General features: G+C 37.2%; 1 protein-coding gene across 1 annotated transcript in view; it reads left to right on the forward strand.

Moving 5' to 3' along the window:
- Positions 1-819: 819 nt before the first annotated feature.
- Positions 820-18,874, forward strand: part of CEP43 (centrosomal protein 43) — a 21,362-nt gene continuing 3,307 nt past the window's right edge. The window contains exons 1-10 of the mRNA XM_035889638.1: positions 820-858; positions 2,384-2,437; positions 4,233-4,287; positions 4,906-4,994; positions 6,843-6,977; positions 7,758-7,841; positions 14,762-14,979; positions 17,060-17,169; positions 17,785-17,853; positions 18,661-18,700. Coding sequence (XP_035745531.1) covers positions 820-858; positions 2,384-2,437; positions 4,233-4,287; positions 4,906-4,994; positions 6,843-6,977; positions 7,758-7,841; positions 14,762-14,979; positions 17,060-17,169; positions 17,785-17,853; positions 18,661-18,700 — 893 coding nt within the window. The remainder of the gene's footprint in view (positions 859-2,383; positions 2,438-4,232; positions 4,288-4,905; positions 4,995-6,842; positions 6,978-7,757; positions 7,842-14,761; positions 14,980-17,059; positions 17,170-17,784; positions 17,854-18,660; positions 18,701-18,874) is intronic.

Consider the following 18,874-nt stretch of genomic DNA (forward strand, 5'->3'; position numbering starts at 1 on the left):
TCTGACCATACCTGATGGTGGTGGTTTCAGTCTCTGGTGTTCAAATTCTCCGACTTGGCTTTGGGTCCTGAAAAGCTGCTATGACATTGTCCATCCTGCTGTGCAGTATGATTCATCTCCTTGTATTGGGGTGATTTTTCATTTGGCCTGCGCTTTGTTGTTGTTGCTTTTTACTTTCTTCCTCATGAACTCGAAAATTACTCCTTTAACCTCACACAGATTCAAGTGTATGGTTCCATGTCTAAATTTATTGAGATGATATTTTGAGAATATCTTGCTATGATCTGAGCAGTACCTACCTCAAAGGATGGTGGTTGGTGTGTTGGAATGGTGTAAATATTCCTTGTTGAGATAGTATAGGAGTGACTAACTTCAAACTTGTGATGCTCACAGGATTGAAGGACCAACTGGAGGGCTGCTTATCTTTCGAAAGGCTGTAGGGAGGTATTCTAGATGATGCAGGTTAAGCTGAAGGGAGATGTAGTAAATACCAGTGGCATTATCTTCTGGTGATGAGGTCCTGACCTTAAGGATATTAATTGGGCATTGATAGAAATAGAAGGTGAACCTGCTATTAATGGGGAATGGCAACATCTGGGAGAAACTGACACTATGTCATTAAATAGATGAGAATAACAGCAGCTTAGTCTGTATTTAAAAGCTACTGGGTTGGACCTAGAGGAGTGGAACAGGCAAATAATCACAGTTATGTGAAAAGGAATAACAGTTGAAATATTGTTCCAAAAGATCTCAAACAGGTCAAACTGTACCAGCTGATGTAATGGCAACTACTTTCAGACAACATTGTTCTACAGCGTCATGATCCAGACCCTTAAGGGGGTTTACCCCTACCCACATGTAATGGCTGGCGTCTTTATTTGCAACAGTTGTAATGGCCAGTCTGTTTCACAAATGCTTTTTATTATTCTTCTCCTCTTATCTAAGTATACTTGGTTTCTGTGGCATCAGTGGAAAAGATAGTCAGTCTTGCAACCATTTGAAGTTTTTCATAGTGACATAAGACTAAATAAACAAGTTGTTAGCTGTTGGTTGGAAAGTTAAATGTAAACTGTTTTTTTAAGGATAATATTTAAATGAATGGTTTGTAAGAGAGTTTGCTGATTGAATGTTCTACCTGAGCACCTGAAAAAATGTGACTGCAGTCTTAGTGTCACCCTTGCATACAACTGCGGTAAGCATTTTAACTTCTTCTGATGGGAAAACTTTTAAACGTTTTTGCATTACTTTTTGTCCCTTAAAGTTGCCCAAAGAGGGTTATGTTTAAAAGAAGTACTTATTTTATTTTTCCCATGAAAAGTGGTTTGTTTGTTTTGTTTTTTGTGGGAGGGAACACTTACAGGGTAATCCATGTTTAGTTACCTTTCGTAATACACATGAGAAAAATCCAGACACTCTTCCTATTGTTCACATTTTTAGTTATGTAAATCAATCTTTCTTTAAAAGCTTGCTTTCTTTTTTGCTCTTGAGAAAATGGGCATACAGAGCAGCAATGTCTCTTGTAGTTTATTACTGCGATGTTGTCTACTGCCTACTTCAAAATATCAGATTAAGAGTTGATTAAAGTGGCAAACTCCATCAAATTTAATGTGTCATCCTTTTGATATGTTCAATGAAAGAAGTAGAGAAACTGTAGTGTTTAAAAAACAACAAAAAACCCCCAAAAAAACCCCCAAAACAAAAGAACACCAAACCAAAAAAAAAAACCCCAAACCTTAAAAATTGGCAAGGCTTAAGCTTAAATATTCAAAATAGTCCTTAGAAGAATTCTGTTCCTTGATATCAAGATATTCAAAATCAGTTGGGTAAGACCTCGGTACAGGAATATTTGAATGACTGGAATAATGCTCTCTTTTTTTTTTTTTTTTTTTTTCCTTGAGAAATTCTGTCTCATTGACTGTAATCTGACCAGAAATCATAGGAATTTGTATATCTTAACATTAATGTTTAAAAATGTATTTTCACAAGCTATTTGTGCATGTTTCCTGAATGAACTGTAAATGAAGAATAGGTATTTCAAAGCTGCCTGAAAGAGCTGGATTTTTAACTCTCAGAAGAAAGTAATAGGAGATAATGTAGGTAATCTGGAGTCTTTTCATGTATGAAGAAATAATTTAGGAAGTCTTGTATCAAATCCCCCCACAGCCGTGTTCTCAGACTGAAAACTCTTCTTTCTCAGCCTCAAGTCACATTGCCTGTAATCTTAAGTGTCTTAATTGCAGTGATGTAGATTACAATCAATGCCAAGTTGCTTGAGGAGAAACAAATAGCTGTTAAGCTACTTTCTGTCTCTTTGCATTTTATTTGCATAGGGAAAACGGTGCTTATAGAAATGCTGTTTGGTTTTTGGTTTTTTATTTGACAGGCAGAATTGCGAGCAGCTGTGTTTTTGGCATTAGAAGAACAAGAGAAAGTGGAGGTAAGAGAACCTTAAAGCAAAATTAAAAAAAAAAAATCAGCATCCTGACACTTAATCCTAGATGAACTATGATAGATTTAATACTTTCTATTTGTGAAATGTAACAAGAGAAAATTATGTATTACTGCATGATGCTTGAAGAACATAGAACAGGAAATCAGGGTCTTTCCTGCTGTTTAGAAATAAGAATTGTTACATAGCCTTTTGAAACTGTAGCTTTAAGTAACTATGTCTGCTGGGTTTATATTGCTTCTGTCCAATTGACCAGAATAACCAAATACCTTTTCTGTCAAATACTTCTTTAAAAAAAATAAATCTAGTTGACTGATCAAGATTTTATCAAATTGGAATAGCGTATTTTGAAATGTAAGATATTATAGTGGAGTGTTTTTGACAAGTGAATTGTGAAAACAATGTAATGCAGTAACTTGCCAAGTATGCTAATGCTTTTGGTATTTCTCATAAGGATGTTGTAGGCTCACTTCAGGATAATTTGCTTATATTTAAGGAAGAATTGTGAATTAAGAGATGTACTATGTACTGATAACTTGACAATATAATAATGTTATGGGTATGTGATACTAGTTTGATTAAGTAACTATGCTGTTGTGGTATGCAGACGCTAGGTTTGTGACCCCTTCTGCTGCTGGCATTGCCTCGTTTCCTGTGTCTTTCCATTTTCTAGAACTACAGAGGAGAGGCTGCTGTCATGTCCAGGCTCTCCCTTTCAAAAGAGAGGAATGGAAAACTGTTCTGTTCCTCCAGGTATCTAACATAAGATTGCTGAAGAAGACATAATAGAAGAGTGATATAATGGAACAGTGCCATCTCCTATAGGAAGCTTCAGCGTACTAGGGAATACCCAGAGAACAACCTCCTAGGCTATCTGGAGAGGAATAGGACTGAAGAGAGATTTGCTACAGTTGATCTCAGCTTACCATTTTTTCAAAAGGCTTAAATGTGTCATGATATTTATATTTTACACTGTAGAGGCACAGAAGGTACATTAATACTTATCACTACACTGAATTCCTAAATATTAAGCCAGATACATTTCTTTTTTTGTGCAACATTATTGTGCGTGTGTTGGCATTTAAGACTACAGTGATAAATACCTTTAACAGATTCTTTTCTTTGAGTTAGGTTATTGTCCAGGATATTTTGGTAAGTTAGGAATTGCATTTATAATTTGGTTTGAAAAAATCCCTTGACAATTTTGATAAATCCAAATATAACACACTGATTTATCTCTGTTTAAAAAACAAAACTGAAGAGGGTAAATCTAACAAGGGAGAAAAACCATTTTCATAATATCTTTGAAGGTATTTTAATTAATGTAAGATTAGTATTGATTTGTGACCCACAGACTAGCATGGTCCACGCTTTGTCTAGATGATTTGTAAATTCCTGTTTTTTTTAAAAAGTGGGACTGAATTTCCTTTAACAAACTTGGCATTTATTATAGGACCAATTTAGGAAGTTAACTGCTTAACTTACCTTTTTAAACATTAAGTAAATAAAAATCAGTATGCTATTAAGAATTTTGGTGAAATTACTCTAGCTCTGTAGCTTTTATAATAGAAATGCTGAGACAGTTTTAATTTGCCTAAGTAAATATATGGCTCTGCAGTGTTTACTTGTAGGCAGTAGAATTAATACAAACATAGATTTTGAAGTGAATTACATGTGCCAGGCATCATTGTGGAACAGCGTACACCAAAACACCAACTTGCTATGTACTATGCTATAGTACGTGGATGATGTTAATTACTGTTTGGTTTTGCTTTTTTGACAGAACAAAACACCTCTGGTAAATGAAAGCTTGAAAAGTTTTTTAGGTACAAAAGACGGTAAGTTCTTTGTTTAGAATACTTCTCAAAATAATAAAAATAGGGAATAAAGGATTAAATCTTCGAATTTTCTAGTAACAGTACAGTCTTCATGACATAAGGGGTGCTTTTGTTCCTGTCAAATGCCATAATTGCTATTCATTCAGAATAGAATTCAATTTATAATTTTTGAAGTTAATATTGCTGAAGTTGTATTTTTAAATGAGGTGACCAATGCATTTAAATTAATATTTAATGTATGCTAACTCAGCCATTCTAGACCAATAGAAAGAGTAACCAGTGAAAACTCACTGTAGAGGTAGTGAATAGGAGAAATGCCAAAATGATGTCTTTAAAACAGCTGAACAGTTTAATAAAATCTTAGACCTGAATTTTGTAAGTAATCTCTATTTATGGTCCTGCAGTATTGTTGACTTAAATAATTTTGATATGATGGCTGAGTTAGAAATTAGGGAATTGGTATACAATTAGCTATGCGGTGGTAGTTTGAATGTCTAAATGATGTTTGTAGGAGTGTTGAATCAGCGCAGGTGTTCATACTGAAGCCATGTTAATGTTAAATCTTTGAAGTAAGAATTGCTTCTGTCTGTATTTTTACCCTTCTCATTTCCTTTTTAGGTCGCTTGGTGGCCGGTCTTGTTGCAGAATTTCTACGGTTTTTCAATCTTGATTTTACATTGGCTGTTTTCCAGCCTGAATCAAGCACAGTAAGATATATTGGTTTTATTTGTATGCGATCCTGATTGTTTGGAGTGCATGGCAATGAATACAGAAGCTATAGTAGATTTGTTTAAGCCTCTTGCTTGTATTTATTCTAAATAATTTTTTATATTTAGTCTGTAAAAGGTACTTATTGCCATGAAGACACATATCCCAGGAAAGTGTGCTGGTATGAGTATTCCCTTTATTAAAAAACAATGCTTGATAATATGCTGATTTTGAATTAACAAATTAATTGTTTTTGCAAATCATGTAACAGTATAAACAACAGAATACTCCGGCAACATTTTTGTCAATGTTACTGTCATCATATTGTTAGTATTGTTACACAAAAATTAAAATAATGTCAGTAACCTGCTCTGAGAGAAATTTCAGTGAAACAAAGAACTTTGTGCAGATGCACATGACAAAGTGATTGAATACAATAGTTCAGTTGGAAGGGACCTGCAATGACCATGTAGCGTAACTGATTGCTTTTAGGCTTTTGATACTGAGTTTAGAGGTTTTTCATGTTTGTCCCTTTGTCTGTCTTTAAGATATAAAGGTTTTAATACTGAATTTGGGGTTGAAGCAGTTCCATTTAACTGAAGAATTTCTCTTTACATCTCAAATAATCATTTTTATTCTTGATGTCAGTTTAAATAGTTAATATATTAAAAATCCAACTTTGTTAAATCAATGAATTGACTTCTGTTTTTCAGAAGTTCATGTTGCTTTTTAGGAACTTTATCAAAGAAAATTCCAAACAGCTTTGTCCTTTGTCAAATATCCGTAGCTGCATTTATTGCAGTAGGACGCATCTGAACAAAGATTCATGTTCATGCTACCAAACAGAAACAGTCATGCTTTCTGTCGTGTTGCCATTCACTCTTGGGAGCAGGGCTTTGTTTGTGTTGTAAAGGCATCTCATGCTCTTTGAAATGCCCCCTTCCTTTTTCCAGTAAAAGCATCTTTTTCACCTATTGCAGGCATATATGAAATTTGGCCAAAGTTAAGCAAGCTGGCAAAGACTGCTGTGTATAGTGCTGAAAAATTCTATTTTATCTTCCTCTACTAGCCCCTGTCTGAGCAGTCTGTTGTATTGTCTCTTTATCCTCCATGTTTCAGTGTGCTTGACCAGTGGTGGCTTGCTTCAGTATTTGCTTGACCTGTGTTTTGATAGGGAGTGTCACTAAATAATCATAAGAGTTCAAGATGAACTGGTGCCCTTTGCAGTATTGCTGTTCTGAGGTTATGCCAGCCAACCTGGGTTTGCTGAAGCATTCTGCTGCTTCTATGATGTGAATTTTAAAAACTGTAGTTTTCTTTAAATTTTTCCTGTCCAATTTTACTTTGGCTGATAATGAATTACTTTCATCCCTGTTTCTGTCCAAACTCATGTTTTCTTAAAGTGAAACAGAGAGACTGAAAGTAGGCATTGACCTATGCTGGTGTACATCTATATGCATGGGAATGGTGACTCTCCATCATCTATGAATTTGCTGCAACCACTGGCTAGGTGTCCTAGGATCAGCTTTTAAACGTTATAGTCTAAAGTAACTTGACCATATAAATTCTGAAGCATGCTAATGATCGATACTTGCATATTTAAAACAACTTTGGATGGTCTGTGATAAGTTCAGGTACAGATCAGAAGTAATTGATGCAATAGGCAATCATTACTTCAGTCCACATGCAACAGGAAATCTTAAATAATCGCTGCTTAGTCAAAATTTTGCTGTGTTAAATGAGACCAAAAGGCTTTGGGAGTTATATTGCAAAAAATATATTTTGTTTTCTGACCGTTATTTCTGTGTTGTGATTTTTTATTATTTTTTTTTTAAATTCTTCCCCAGCTAAATGGCCTTGATGATCGAGAAAACCTAGCTCGAGATTTGGGAATTATAGAAGCAGAAGGTACTGTGGGTGGTCCCTTGTTGTTGGAGGTTGTTAGAAAATGTCAGCAGAAAAAGATGTCAGGCAGTGAAGAAGTAAGTAGTGTTAACAAGTAATTTCTTTCTCTTTTTTTGTAGTTCTTTATTCATTTTTGTTTCAATGATGAAAAAAACTGAAATTAAGAACACTTGGCTACTGTTATAGTATTATACTGTTTCAAGTCTTTATTATAGGTAGTATAAAAGGAAATGCCCTCAACGTAACTTATCAGAAAACAATGCTGAAAGATTATGAAAGATTATGACTATTGTATTGCTTTTAATGCCACCCTAATACTCTTTACTAATATTCTGCTACAACATAGTAACAGAGTGAAGCCAGATAAATGACACAAAACAATGTGTCACTTATTTTCTAATTTCTAGTGTGGTTTGATAACACTTTTAGCTGTGCCTATTTTCTTTGGTGTACTTCTAAATTTAATATGACCTGAAAAGCCTAGAATTGGTTTTGTTAAAAGCTTTAAAGCTGTTCTGAAAACATGTATTTAAAACTAAATATTTGAAACCATTGAACTACATGAAGGCAGTGACAGTAATTTTTTTAACGGAGTATATAATTAAGTTGTTAATAGATGAATGAAATCCAACCAATAGCACTTGATTAGTCTCTGTGATTGTAGATAGAAAGAAAATTCTCTGTGCCCAAGATGCATTCAGTACCCCATCAAAAGCTTAAATTCAGAAGTAGTTATCATAGACTTCCTAACATAGCATCACACTGTGTGAATGAGGATGGTAGCCATGTTTCTTGTTTGATGGTGTTATGACAAAATTCCATATGTTTTTAATAAGCGTTTATGTGAAACTTCTTAGGTGGCTCCAGTTCTAAGTGATAGCCTGTGTCCCACATCAAAATCATCTGATGGAAGATCAAGTACACACCCTATACCAAATAAGGTAAGATTGTTTATATATAATGAAAAAGCTATATAACATACGTGACATAAGTAAAAGAGAGAACTCCTATGAAACTGTGGATATAATGGCAATCACTCAAATGGTCTGCAAAGTCCTGTACCTTTCCAGCTGGGTAGGTGACAGCACATATGTAGGATCTGAGACACAGTGCTGTGGTTTAATCCCAGCTAGCAGTTAAGCACCATACAGCCACTTGCTCACTCACCCCTGGTGGGATGGGAGAGAGAGTAAAAGTGAGAAAACTCATAGTTTAATAGGTAAAGCAAAACCTGTGCACATGAGCAAAGCAAACCAAGGAATTCATTCATTGCTGCCCATGGGCAGGCAGGTGTTCAGCCATCTCCGGGAAAGCGGGGCTCCATCACATGTAACAGTTACTTGGGAAGACAAACACCATCACTTTGAACGTGATCCCCTTCCTTCTTCTTTCCCCAGATTTTAATTGCTGAGCATGACATCATATGGTGTGGAATATCCCTTTGGTCAGCTGGGATCAGCTGTCCTGGCTGTGTCCCCTCCCAGTTTCTTGTGCACACCCAGCCTACTTGCTGGTGGGGTGGGGTGAGAGGCAGAAGAGGCCTTGATTCTGTGAAAGTGATGTGTAATTGATGAAAACATCCCTGAATTATCAACGCTATTTCCAGCAGAAATCCAAAACATAGCCCCATGCTAGCTACTATGAAGAAAACTAACTCAGCCCCAGCCAAACCCAGATACAGCTGTTTTCGTGTTCGGGCCTGTGACTTTCTTTACTATGTTGCTTTCTGTTAGCAAAAAATCTATATTAATTAACATCTTCCAGGCCTCTAAAACTCTTATATTTGACTGGAACGGAAACAACAGGTGGAGAATTATGGAAAAGTGTAGAGCATAGAAAGGGGCATGATCACTTAAGCCTCTTTTCCACAAGAAACCAGCTACCTGTGGCACGCAGTTAAAAAAAAAAAAAACCAAACCAAAACCAACTCCCCCCCCCAACCCCTCAAAAACCAATGAACAACACCAAAAGTAAAACAGCACTGATTCTAATACTAAAGTTTGTTCAAATTATTGATGTGATTTGATCACATGAAAAGTTTTGATAGCTTTTTTCGAGATTACTGGAAGTAGCTTAGAAGCTTTCCAACTTGCTGAGAAATGTAACATTCCATGGATTTTGTTGTTAGTTTATTTATTTGGGCGAGGGAATGATAAGGATAAAAGAATATAAAATCACAGTTCAGTTTGGGTCTACCTAATTTTGTTCCAGTTCTTCATTTTTTTGCCATGTAAAACCAGAAAACTATACAATTTGAAAAGCAAGCTCTGTTTCAGGATTAAGTTAGTTAATTAATTGTTGTGTTTGTTGATTGTATCTTAAAAGCTAATATTTTTGTTACTGACCTTTGAATGGAAATTCTAATAATTTCAGATTGGCACCAGCTTTTAAAACTAAATTAATCCACTAAAAAGATTTGAATGCTGATTAAATAATACTGTTACTGATAATGTTGCTTCATACCTGAGCCCCTATGTTTGTCTTAGGGTGGTTCTTGATTAGTTCAGAACTACTGATGATGAATTACAGGTCATAAATATTCCATTCTCCTTTGCATAAACCACCCTTCAACTTCAGGTTTAAATTGCTTTATTTGAAATGAGTAGGTCAGAAAGAGTAAAGTGTGTGTTATATGGTCTTTCCTCAGGAAAGCAGTTGTCTAGAGGAGGAAAAAAGTAGTTCCAGTAGCTTGTAAATTGAACCAGGTTTCATATGGGTTTTTTTCTGGGTGTGCATGCACATGTCTCAAGGCTGATCCAACCTCTGTGTGGGATGAATCTTACTCCTTTATGTCTGTTCTTGACAGCTTTTTGCAATGCAGTTATGCTCTGTGTGTGTGTGTGTTTTGTTTTTCTATCTTCTACCCTTTTTGCAGTGGTTGAACTTAACCAGCCAGTCCAAAATACATTAGTTCAGGGGAAGATGGAGAGACACAAGCATAGAGGAGTATGGTATCTTAAGACTTGTTTCATTAGGAAACTAGATTGATAATAATTAGTTTTAAGTTATGCCTGGAATCTCTGCTTTAGAGAAGGTATCATGGAGTAGTAACAGCCATTCCTGTTTATGATTGTAATAAGGAAAAAATGACAGTCTTAGTTCTTTTATCACAATTGTTTGGGCCTGTACAAAACAGAATCTCCTGTACCCAGCTCAAATAGCGCTGTCTAAACTACATAGAATATAAATATAAAAAAAAGTCTGAATGATTTCCATAATTAGTGCTGTTTTCCAGAAGCAATACTGTGTTGCAGTTTGTTGTATTCCTCTCTGTGTTGAGGTTGCCAGAATTCTTTTTCAGGCTGCCATTGACTATTTAGATGTGCTACTCTGTAGATACAAAAGTGTCTCCTATTGACTGACTTCAGCTTAATGATAGTGATTGACTGGTCCAGTTGATAGTGGCATTTTTTTAGTGTGTATGTACTTAATCCCTGATAAATACATGGACACAAGAAAGTGATTCTAAGGTTTATTTTGAGGTCTAAGTTTTAGAGAAACTACCAGATTAAGAGTATTTGATTCTGAGCAACAAATATTAAATAGTGGTAAAAGATCATTCATTGAACCATATTTCTTTTTTTTTTTTTTTTTAAGGACAGTTTTGTGTATTGTCAGTTAAGAGTTGAATACTTACAGTGTGCAGCAGCAACTGAGGTGGTGATAACATTTTCATTTACATGCTCAGTCTGATGTGATGAGGTTGCAAGTAGAATAAAATTTCCAACAAGTTGGCATTTATGATCAGGCTTTTTATATTCTTTATTCCCATCTTCTGCAGCAATCAAATCATCATTCCACTGCAGTGGGAGATAGACGAACATGTTTTGGAAATGCTTTTCATAATATATTGCTGAATCCTCCATGAAAATATATTTATCTCAGAAATGGGAGAAAATTGGTTTCTGTATGGATGTTTGCTCATAGAAACAGCAACAGCTGTTGGTTGGACTACATACTCCTCTAAGAATAAGTAGTGGGTATCTTAATGGGACTACAGTTCTTAGATTCTGCTCCTGTCCCCCCTCCCCTGTTCTTTGTTCCCTTGGCAAAGGCAGGGTGGGAGAACATTCTGCCTGTGCAACATAACTGGAGTAAAAATAATGCAGAAGGAGGAAATTTTAGCCAGTCCTGGCTGGAGCAAGATGGAAGTTACCTGAACAGTCTAGACTTTCTGCTATAAACTTGACATTCTCTGGTGGTTTTTCAGCAAACCTGTGAGCTGAACTGGCTCTGACTTGGCAACCAATAGACGTAACATAGAACGGAGTGAGCTAGGAGAGACCAAGACCACAGCTCTTGGCAGCAGCAGAGAATTGTATTTGTGTAAGTGCACGTGTGAAACCACACCCTGATTTATTAACACCAGTAGTCTGAAACCCAAGGTAGGCATGTTGCTCTTTGAACGTGGTTAACCTATCGCTACAATTTAAAAGTAGTTATTTTGCTTTAGCAAAACTTTAAGATATATGAATTCAGGCAAAGGCCAACTATTGTGTTTCTAGTTTCTCAGACAAGATAGCAGCAACTCACTCCCTCAGGGCCCAGAACAGAAAAGTAGCTGTAACTTCTCTTTTACTCCAGTCAGGGTATCACTAAGCTCTTAATTTTCAACAACAATTCTGTTGTTCTAGGTTAGGAAATGAAAATATTGTTGTTATTACCACTTGTAGGTATAAGTACTTTCTCTTGCTGTAGAAGAACAGAGCTGCTGTCAGCAATTGAGTATGGTTCTGTGACTGATATAAAATGACCTTGGTAGGCCTTTTTCAACTTCCGTGGCCTACAGTTTGAAAATTTTACTTCAACCTTCTGATTGAAAGTTAATGACTCATAAAGAAATACTTGGGACAGTGCAACCTATGTATTGGTTCTAGGGATCAAACAATACTGCTGGTTTAGTTTCAAAACTTGCTATTCTTAGTGTACAGGAAGGAAGTTGGTGAAATAACTAGATCTTTCACTGTCTTAATTTTAATAAGTCTAGAGGAATTTAAAAATTGCTGTACTGCTTGCTAGGCAGCAAAATGTTATTGCTTAAAAATAAAAAATCTGGTGGTTTGGTTTTTTTTTACAACAGCTTGATTGTCTAGGTAAACTTGAATATTGTTCTTTGAGTCATGAAGTTTTGCAAAGATATCACTTGAGCTGTATGATTGGCATGGCTGAGTCCAAGACCTGCTGGTCAAACTAAAGGGCAAGAAGGAAACGCACAAGCAATGGAAGCAGGGACAGGTACCCTGGGAAGTGTATAGGGACAGGATGCTGCCTGCTTGTGTAGGATTGGGATCAGGAAGGCCAAGGTGGAGCTGGAGCTGGAGTTGAACTTGGCAAGGGATGCAAAGAATAATAAGGGCTTCTACAGGGATGTCAGCTAGAAAAGGAAGATCAAAGAAACCGTACTCCTGATGAACAAGACTGGCAAACTGGTAACAGCAGCTGAGGTACTCAACTTCTTTGCCTCAGTCTTCACTGGCACGCTCTCTTCCCCATGCCTCTTGAGTGGATGGACTGCAAGATGGGGACTGGGGGGAGCAAAGTCTGTCCCACTGTAAGACAAGATCAGGTTTGAGACCACCTGAGGAACCTGAACATACATGAATCTGTGGGACCTGATGAGATGCATTCCAGAGTCCTGAGGAAATTGGCCAATGTAGTTGCCAAGCCACTCTCCATATTTGAAAAGTCGTGACAGTCAGGTGAAGTCCTTGGTGACTGGAAAATTTAAAAAGGATAGAAAGGAGGACCCTAGGAACTACTGACCTGTCAGCCTCACCTCTGTGCCTGAGATCATCATAGAACAGATCCTCCTAGAAGCTGTGCTAAGGCGCATGGAAGACAGGTGATTTGAGACAGTCAGCATGGCTTCACCAAGGGCAAGTCCTGCCTGACCAACCTAGTGGCCTTCTGTGATGGAGTGACTATATCAGTGGATAAGGGAAGAGCTACAGACGTCATCTATCTGGGCTTTTGTAAAGCCTTTGACACTGTTCCCCACAACATCCTTCTCTCTAAATTGAGGAGATATGGATTTGATGGGTGGACTGTTCGGTGGGTGAGGAATTGGCTGGGTGGTTGCATCCAGGGGGTAGTAGTGGTCAATGTCCAGATGGAGGTTGATGACAAGTGGTGTCTGTCAGGGGTCTGTATTGGGACCAGTACAATTCAGTACCTTCATCAGTGACATAGACAGTGGGATTAAGTGCACCCTCAGCAAGTTTGCAGATGACACCAAGCTGAGTGGTGTGGTTGACACACCTGAGGGACAGGATGTCATCCAGAGGGACCTGGATGAGCTCAAGAAGTGGGCACACGTGAACCTCATGAGGTTCAACAAGGCCAAGCACAGGGTCCTGCACCTGGGTCAGGGCAGCCCCTGGTATCAATACAGGTTGGGGGATGAAAGGATGGAGAGCAGCCCTGTGGAGAAGGACTTCTGGGGGGTACTGGTGGATGAAAAGCTAGACATGAGCTGACAATGTGCACTTGCAGCCCAGAAGGCTAACCATATCCTAGGCTGCATCAAAAGCAGTGTGGCCAGCAGATAGATTCTGCCCCTCTACTGTGCTCTGGTACTGCGTCCAGCTCTGGAGACCTCAGTACAGGAAAGACGTGGAACTGTTGGAGTAGGTCCAGAGGAGGGCCACAAAAATGATCTGAGGGCTGGAGCACCTCTCCTGCAAGAAAAGGCTGAGAGAGTTGGGCTTGTTCAGCCTGGAGAAGAGAAGGCTCTGGAGAGACCTCATTGCAGCCTTTCAGTACTTAAAGGGGGCTTATAAGAAAGACTGGGACAAACTTTTCAGCTGGGCCTGTTGCAATAGGACAAGGGGTAATGGTTTTAAACTAGAAGAGGGTAGACTTAGACTAGATAGAAGGAAGCAATTTTTTTTTTTTTTACAATGAGGATGGTGAAACTCTGGAATGGGTTGCCCAGAGAGGTGGTAGATGCCCCATCCCTGGAAACATTCAAGGTCAGGTTGGACGGGGCTCTGAGCAACCTGATCAAGTTGAAGGTGGTCCTGCTCATTGCAGGGGGATTGGACTGGATGACCTTTAAAGGTCCCTTCCAACCCAAACCATTCTATGATTCTATTACGTGATCTTAAAGCCGGCATATAGAATAGTCCTTACAAGCTTGAGTGTCTGTAAGACTGAGCCATGAGCATGATACAAAGACTGAAAGTTACGTACTTTACTTAAAGTATCTTGTTCGTCTCATTTTGTTTTTACTATTTGGAGGGAGAAAGTGTCATTAACTGTAGTCATCTTATGCTTGCCACTTTAAAACCAAATATTATATTGCAGAAATTACCATTTCATATGGAAGTTAGAGTAATTTGCATGGGTTTAAATTGATATATTTTGAAGAGGATGGCTGTAACTATCATTTTTTTGTTTATAGAACAGTTGCAAAGTAATACTAATAAAAGCATCATGTAACTTTTAGGCTGTAAAACAAACCAACCCCTTATATTCAAAGCTAGGAGGTAAGAATCAGTCTGTGTGTAGTTTTCTTTATTTCATGGCCAATGGCTTTTAAAATTGGTTGCTTTTATAATAGAAGTGGTCTAGATAGCAAAACAATGCTCAGGATGGAACAATTCTTTTTTTTTAAGGGCAGCAACAATAAAGAACACTTCCTTTCTAAAGTGATAAACCAGTTTTTTTTTCTCTTGTGTGATTCCTGATGATACTAAGAAATTCCTGAGAAGTACTAATAAATTTGAGCTAACTTTTTTAAATGTTGTGTGTTTATATTACCACTTACAGTATTAAGGACATAAATCCAGTTTATATGGTTTTTTTTTCAAGAGAAATTACCTATTCCTTTCAATGAGGACTTTTTTCTTTATCTTTCAAGGTGGCTGAAACCACTCAAAGTGATACAAGTCTCTCATCAGGGGAAGCAAGCAAAAGAAGCATTCATTTTCTGCCTAATGAAACAAAACTAGATCCTCAACTAGAAAACAAAGACTTAAATACCAAAGAAAAAAGTGATCCAGGTGTGGATGAAGATGATGTAGAGGGAGATTCTTTTTTTGATGATCCTATACCCAAACCAGAAAGAACTTATGGCTGGTAAGTAACATGAATGTTCTACTTAATACAGGTTTCTTTTGTCCTCAGAATGCTTGCAGACCTTTGAGAGCTAGCTGATGTTTGTTTATTCTCACTTTGTAAATGTGAGTGTTTAGATCTGCTCTGGAACATTTTGTTTCTGAAATGTGCACTTCTATGTTTCTATGATTCTATTCTTTGAAATGCACAGTGTCTTCTGGGATCTCTTGAATGTACCATGAGTGGAAAATCTGTATCACTTTAAGGTGCAGTAGTTAGACTATATAATGCCCCTAGCCTGTTTCTTTGGTGAAACAAACATGTATGAGGCACAGACATTAGTGCCTCTTCTCACAGCAGAGCTGCAGGAGTGATCAGTACTCAAGGAAGTGGACAATGACAGGGACAGTGCTTTAGATATCTATATGGCTTTGTAAGGAGTGCAAAAAATCCAGTGAATGTGTAAACTGGCTCCATAAACTGTGAGAGCAAGGACAGTTTTCTCATAGCTGAGGGTTTCCTCTTCCCATTGCAGCAACCTTTGTGTGCATTTCTGTTTTCAGTGAAGTGTTATTTCTGCATATGTCACTTTTGCAGACACTTCTGAAGGGCATTTTTCGTTGTTCATCTATAGAGTCTGACTGAAAAATACCATTTGAAACAAGAAGTTGCAACTGAACTATACAACAGCTTTGTCATAAAACTGGAAAACCTATCTTTGTGTTATCATGTTGCGTTACCTGAAGCTCAGTTTAAATATGTCTACTGAGAAATACTGCAAGATCGTTTCATGGTGTTCTTTTGCTGTGCTCAAGTAATCTGAGAATTGCTCTAGCTTAGTGGAGGTTATCAGAAGAGGTTGCAGAAGTGTTTGCAAGTCGGTTTGACAGTAGCTCTCTTCATGCTGGCTTTTTCCCACAACGACACCGATAGTGGGTAGAACAGTGTTAACTTTTTTGTATTATTGCTGCAGTAGATGCTTACTCTTGGAATGGGATCATTCTGGTACAGCACAAAGCAATCATGCCAGGTAAACTAGGTGTCTTTCTAGCAAATTAATGGACTAACTGTAACTGAGCTGTCTCTGAGTCTTTCACTTCTGTCCTCCTGGCAGCTCCTCTAGAGGAGAGAAAAAAACATATTCTTCAGGTGAAATCCTTTTGTGCTATGTTGTGCTGGTGTGCCTGAGTCCCAAGGGATGAGTAAGTAGGAGAGGTGCCAACATCCTTTGGTTTGCAAAAGGGTAAATTCCTTATGGGAGCTTTGCCCAGTCCTGTAATAAGAGGTGCATTAAAGAGGAAGGGAGCAAGCAGTTACGAAGGACAGACTATGAGGTGATCCATGCTCTCATTGCCCCTAGGTCTGTGACCTGTTGCTCAAAATTTTGAGGTGTTTTAGTACATGATAGTATACATGATATTTTGGCAGTAGAGATAGGACGAATGATCCAAATGTTGTCAATTACTAATAGGAATGGAATCACAATAACAAACAGTTCTGGTAATACAAAATGTGAAAATATTGATCACTTTTTAATGGTGTTTCCTCATCCTTTACTTGCAAGTAGTAGTTGAACTCAACACTTTAAATGTATGGATGGAATAGGTGTAGCCAAGTGAACTTTAACACATGAGGATGAGATCTGTCGTGCTCTGAGAGGTTTTTCATTCTGTGAACTGACTGCTCTTAGGATTAATAGTTCTGTTGTACATAATCCCTTTAAGTTGTAAACCAAACTAATTTAGATATTGATTTATATCTGAATCTTTCTTCTTTTGGCTGCGTTTACATGTGGGGATAATGAAAGGCCCCTTGATAAAAATAGTGATGCTGATGAAGGTGCAGGAGCTCTGCCTGTGAAAGAAGGCAGGCAGAAGTCTTTGCATAGGTGAGAAAGTGCCTTTCTTTCTGAATGTCTTGCTTCACACTTGTGCCAGTAAACTGCCTGTTGTTTTTAAGATTGCAGAATGAACAGTCCTTTCCCCTTGCTCTTTTTGCTGTAAATATTGCTGTTCTAGTTTGATGACAATTTAGTAAATAATAGGAAAAAAGTCACTGCACATATTGCAGCTCTGTGAAGTACTTATTTGGTTTGTTTTAGGAAAACTGAAGCTAATAAAGCAGGAGGTCTAGCATCCCTTTCTGATGCACCACCTCTAAAGAGTGGGTTAAGCTCCCTGACTGGTGCACCTTCGCTAAAGGAGTCTGATAGTAAGTTTTCACGTGTTTTTGTGTTTTGATGAATTTAGGAGATACTTCCTGTAATGTAATGAATGATCTACGCATTCAGATGCAAATGCGATTAAGTAGCCTGTAGGTGGCCCCATTCTGGTTGTAGCGAGCTTCATAGTAATGCTTTGTTCACCGAGTGATGGCATACTAGTTTTGAGATATTATGCTACTGTTGAGGCATCTTATGTTTTGGAGCATAAAATACTTACCTACACTCCTTGTGTATTTAAAGCAGTTTTCAGGAGTATAAAATTCTGCTGCTCAGTTTTTAATTGAAACTAACTTACTCCTGTTTCTTGTTATCTTACATTATCTGCACAAGTTCTTTGGGGGTATTCGCTTTCATGTTGTAAAACCTGATCCTGGATACTGGGAGATTGTCCCTGTTTGCTACTTGTATTCTTAAATGTTGGCAGAGTTCAGACCTGAAGATTGGCTATAATATATAATTATAATATATAATTTTACAGTGTAGTATGGTAATAAAGTTGTTATAAAAGAACACTTGTTACAAATGGTTGATGGGTATGTTTAAGTGGGATCTTAGTTCGCAAATTAAATTTTGATACAAATGCTTTTTTTTTTTTTTTACAGATTTGAATAGAAATTCTGTCTTGAAAGACCTGCGGTTGGTGAATGCAAAACTGGGATCACTAGAGTTAGGCAAGTAACTGCTAAACATGAGTAAGCTCTGATATTTTTATCTGTAAGTCCTAGCCCAACTTCCTAGAGGAATCTGAGAAACTGAAATACACGCATTGAACTAAAGTCTTCAGCTTTTACTTCTTTCACAATGGTGTTAAATAGAATGACACTTACTGGAGTTAAGAGCAACATTTGATCTAAAGGAATACAGAAAATATATATATATATATACACACACAAAATATATATATACAAAAAATACAAAAAAAAATACAGTGAAAGCAGGTGCCTTGTACGTGGAGTAGTATTTTACAAATGCAGCAAAAATTTGATTCATTCTGTGCATCCGTTTGCTAATATCAAGTGATACATTTTGTTGTCTAGGTTTCTAAGAAAAGAAGGGGGTTATATTTGTAGAAAAAGATAGCCAGACAAGTCTTACTGTTTTCCAGTGGCATATTTACTTGTCCTCCACACCTTTGAAACTTGCCTTGTAAGCTTTAGGAGCAATATGAAGATGGTGTGACATAAGAAGTACCAGCTCTCTCTCAAAATAGAGCTGCCAAGTATTTAAATTTTGTCTTCAGGAATGTAGTCAACATCCTGAAAATGTATGTTCAATTTCAGAACAGTTTGTGTAGATGAGATTGAGATTAATTAATGAAAAACATAACCTCAGCTTCTTCCTAAATCTGCACAAATAATTTAATCTACTCCCACTTTTGCTGGCCATCAAACCATGTATTTTGGTGTAGGAATAGATTCTTTTTTGCATTTCCTGAAGAAGAAAACTTGTTTGATTAATACATTTTAAAAATTATTTAGGAAATGGAGATGACGATGAGTATGCTGATGACTTCAACAGGTAAGAGAAGGATGATATTGCAGTAATATAGTATTTCATGCATTATAAGTGTATCCACTGGCATATTTGAATTATTTTGTAATATTTTAGCTAGTGACTATTGCTGGAGTCTGTCAGTGTCTCTGAACTTCTTTAAACTTTGCTTTGCTGTTTTAATTCATAGAGTTACAAATT

The sequence above is a fragment of the Egretta garzetta genome, unplaced genomic scaffold (assembly GCF_000687185.1).
Source record: "Egretta garzetta isolate BGI_Z169 unplaced genomic scaffold, ASM68718v1 scaffold122, whole genome shotgun sequence".
Lineage (NCBI taxonomy): Eukaryota > Metazoa > Chordata > Aves > Pelecaniformes > Ardeidae > Egretta > Egretta garzetta.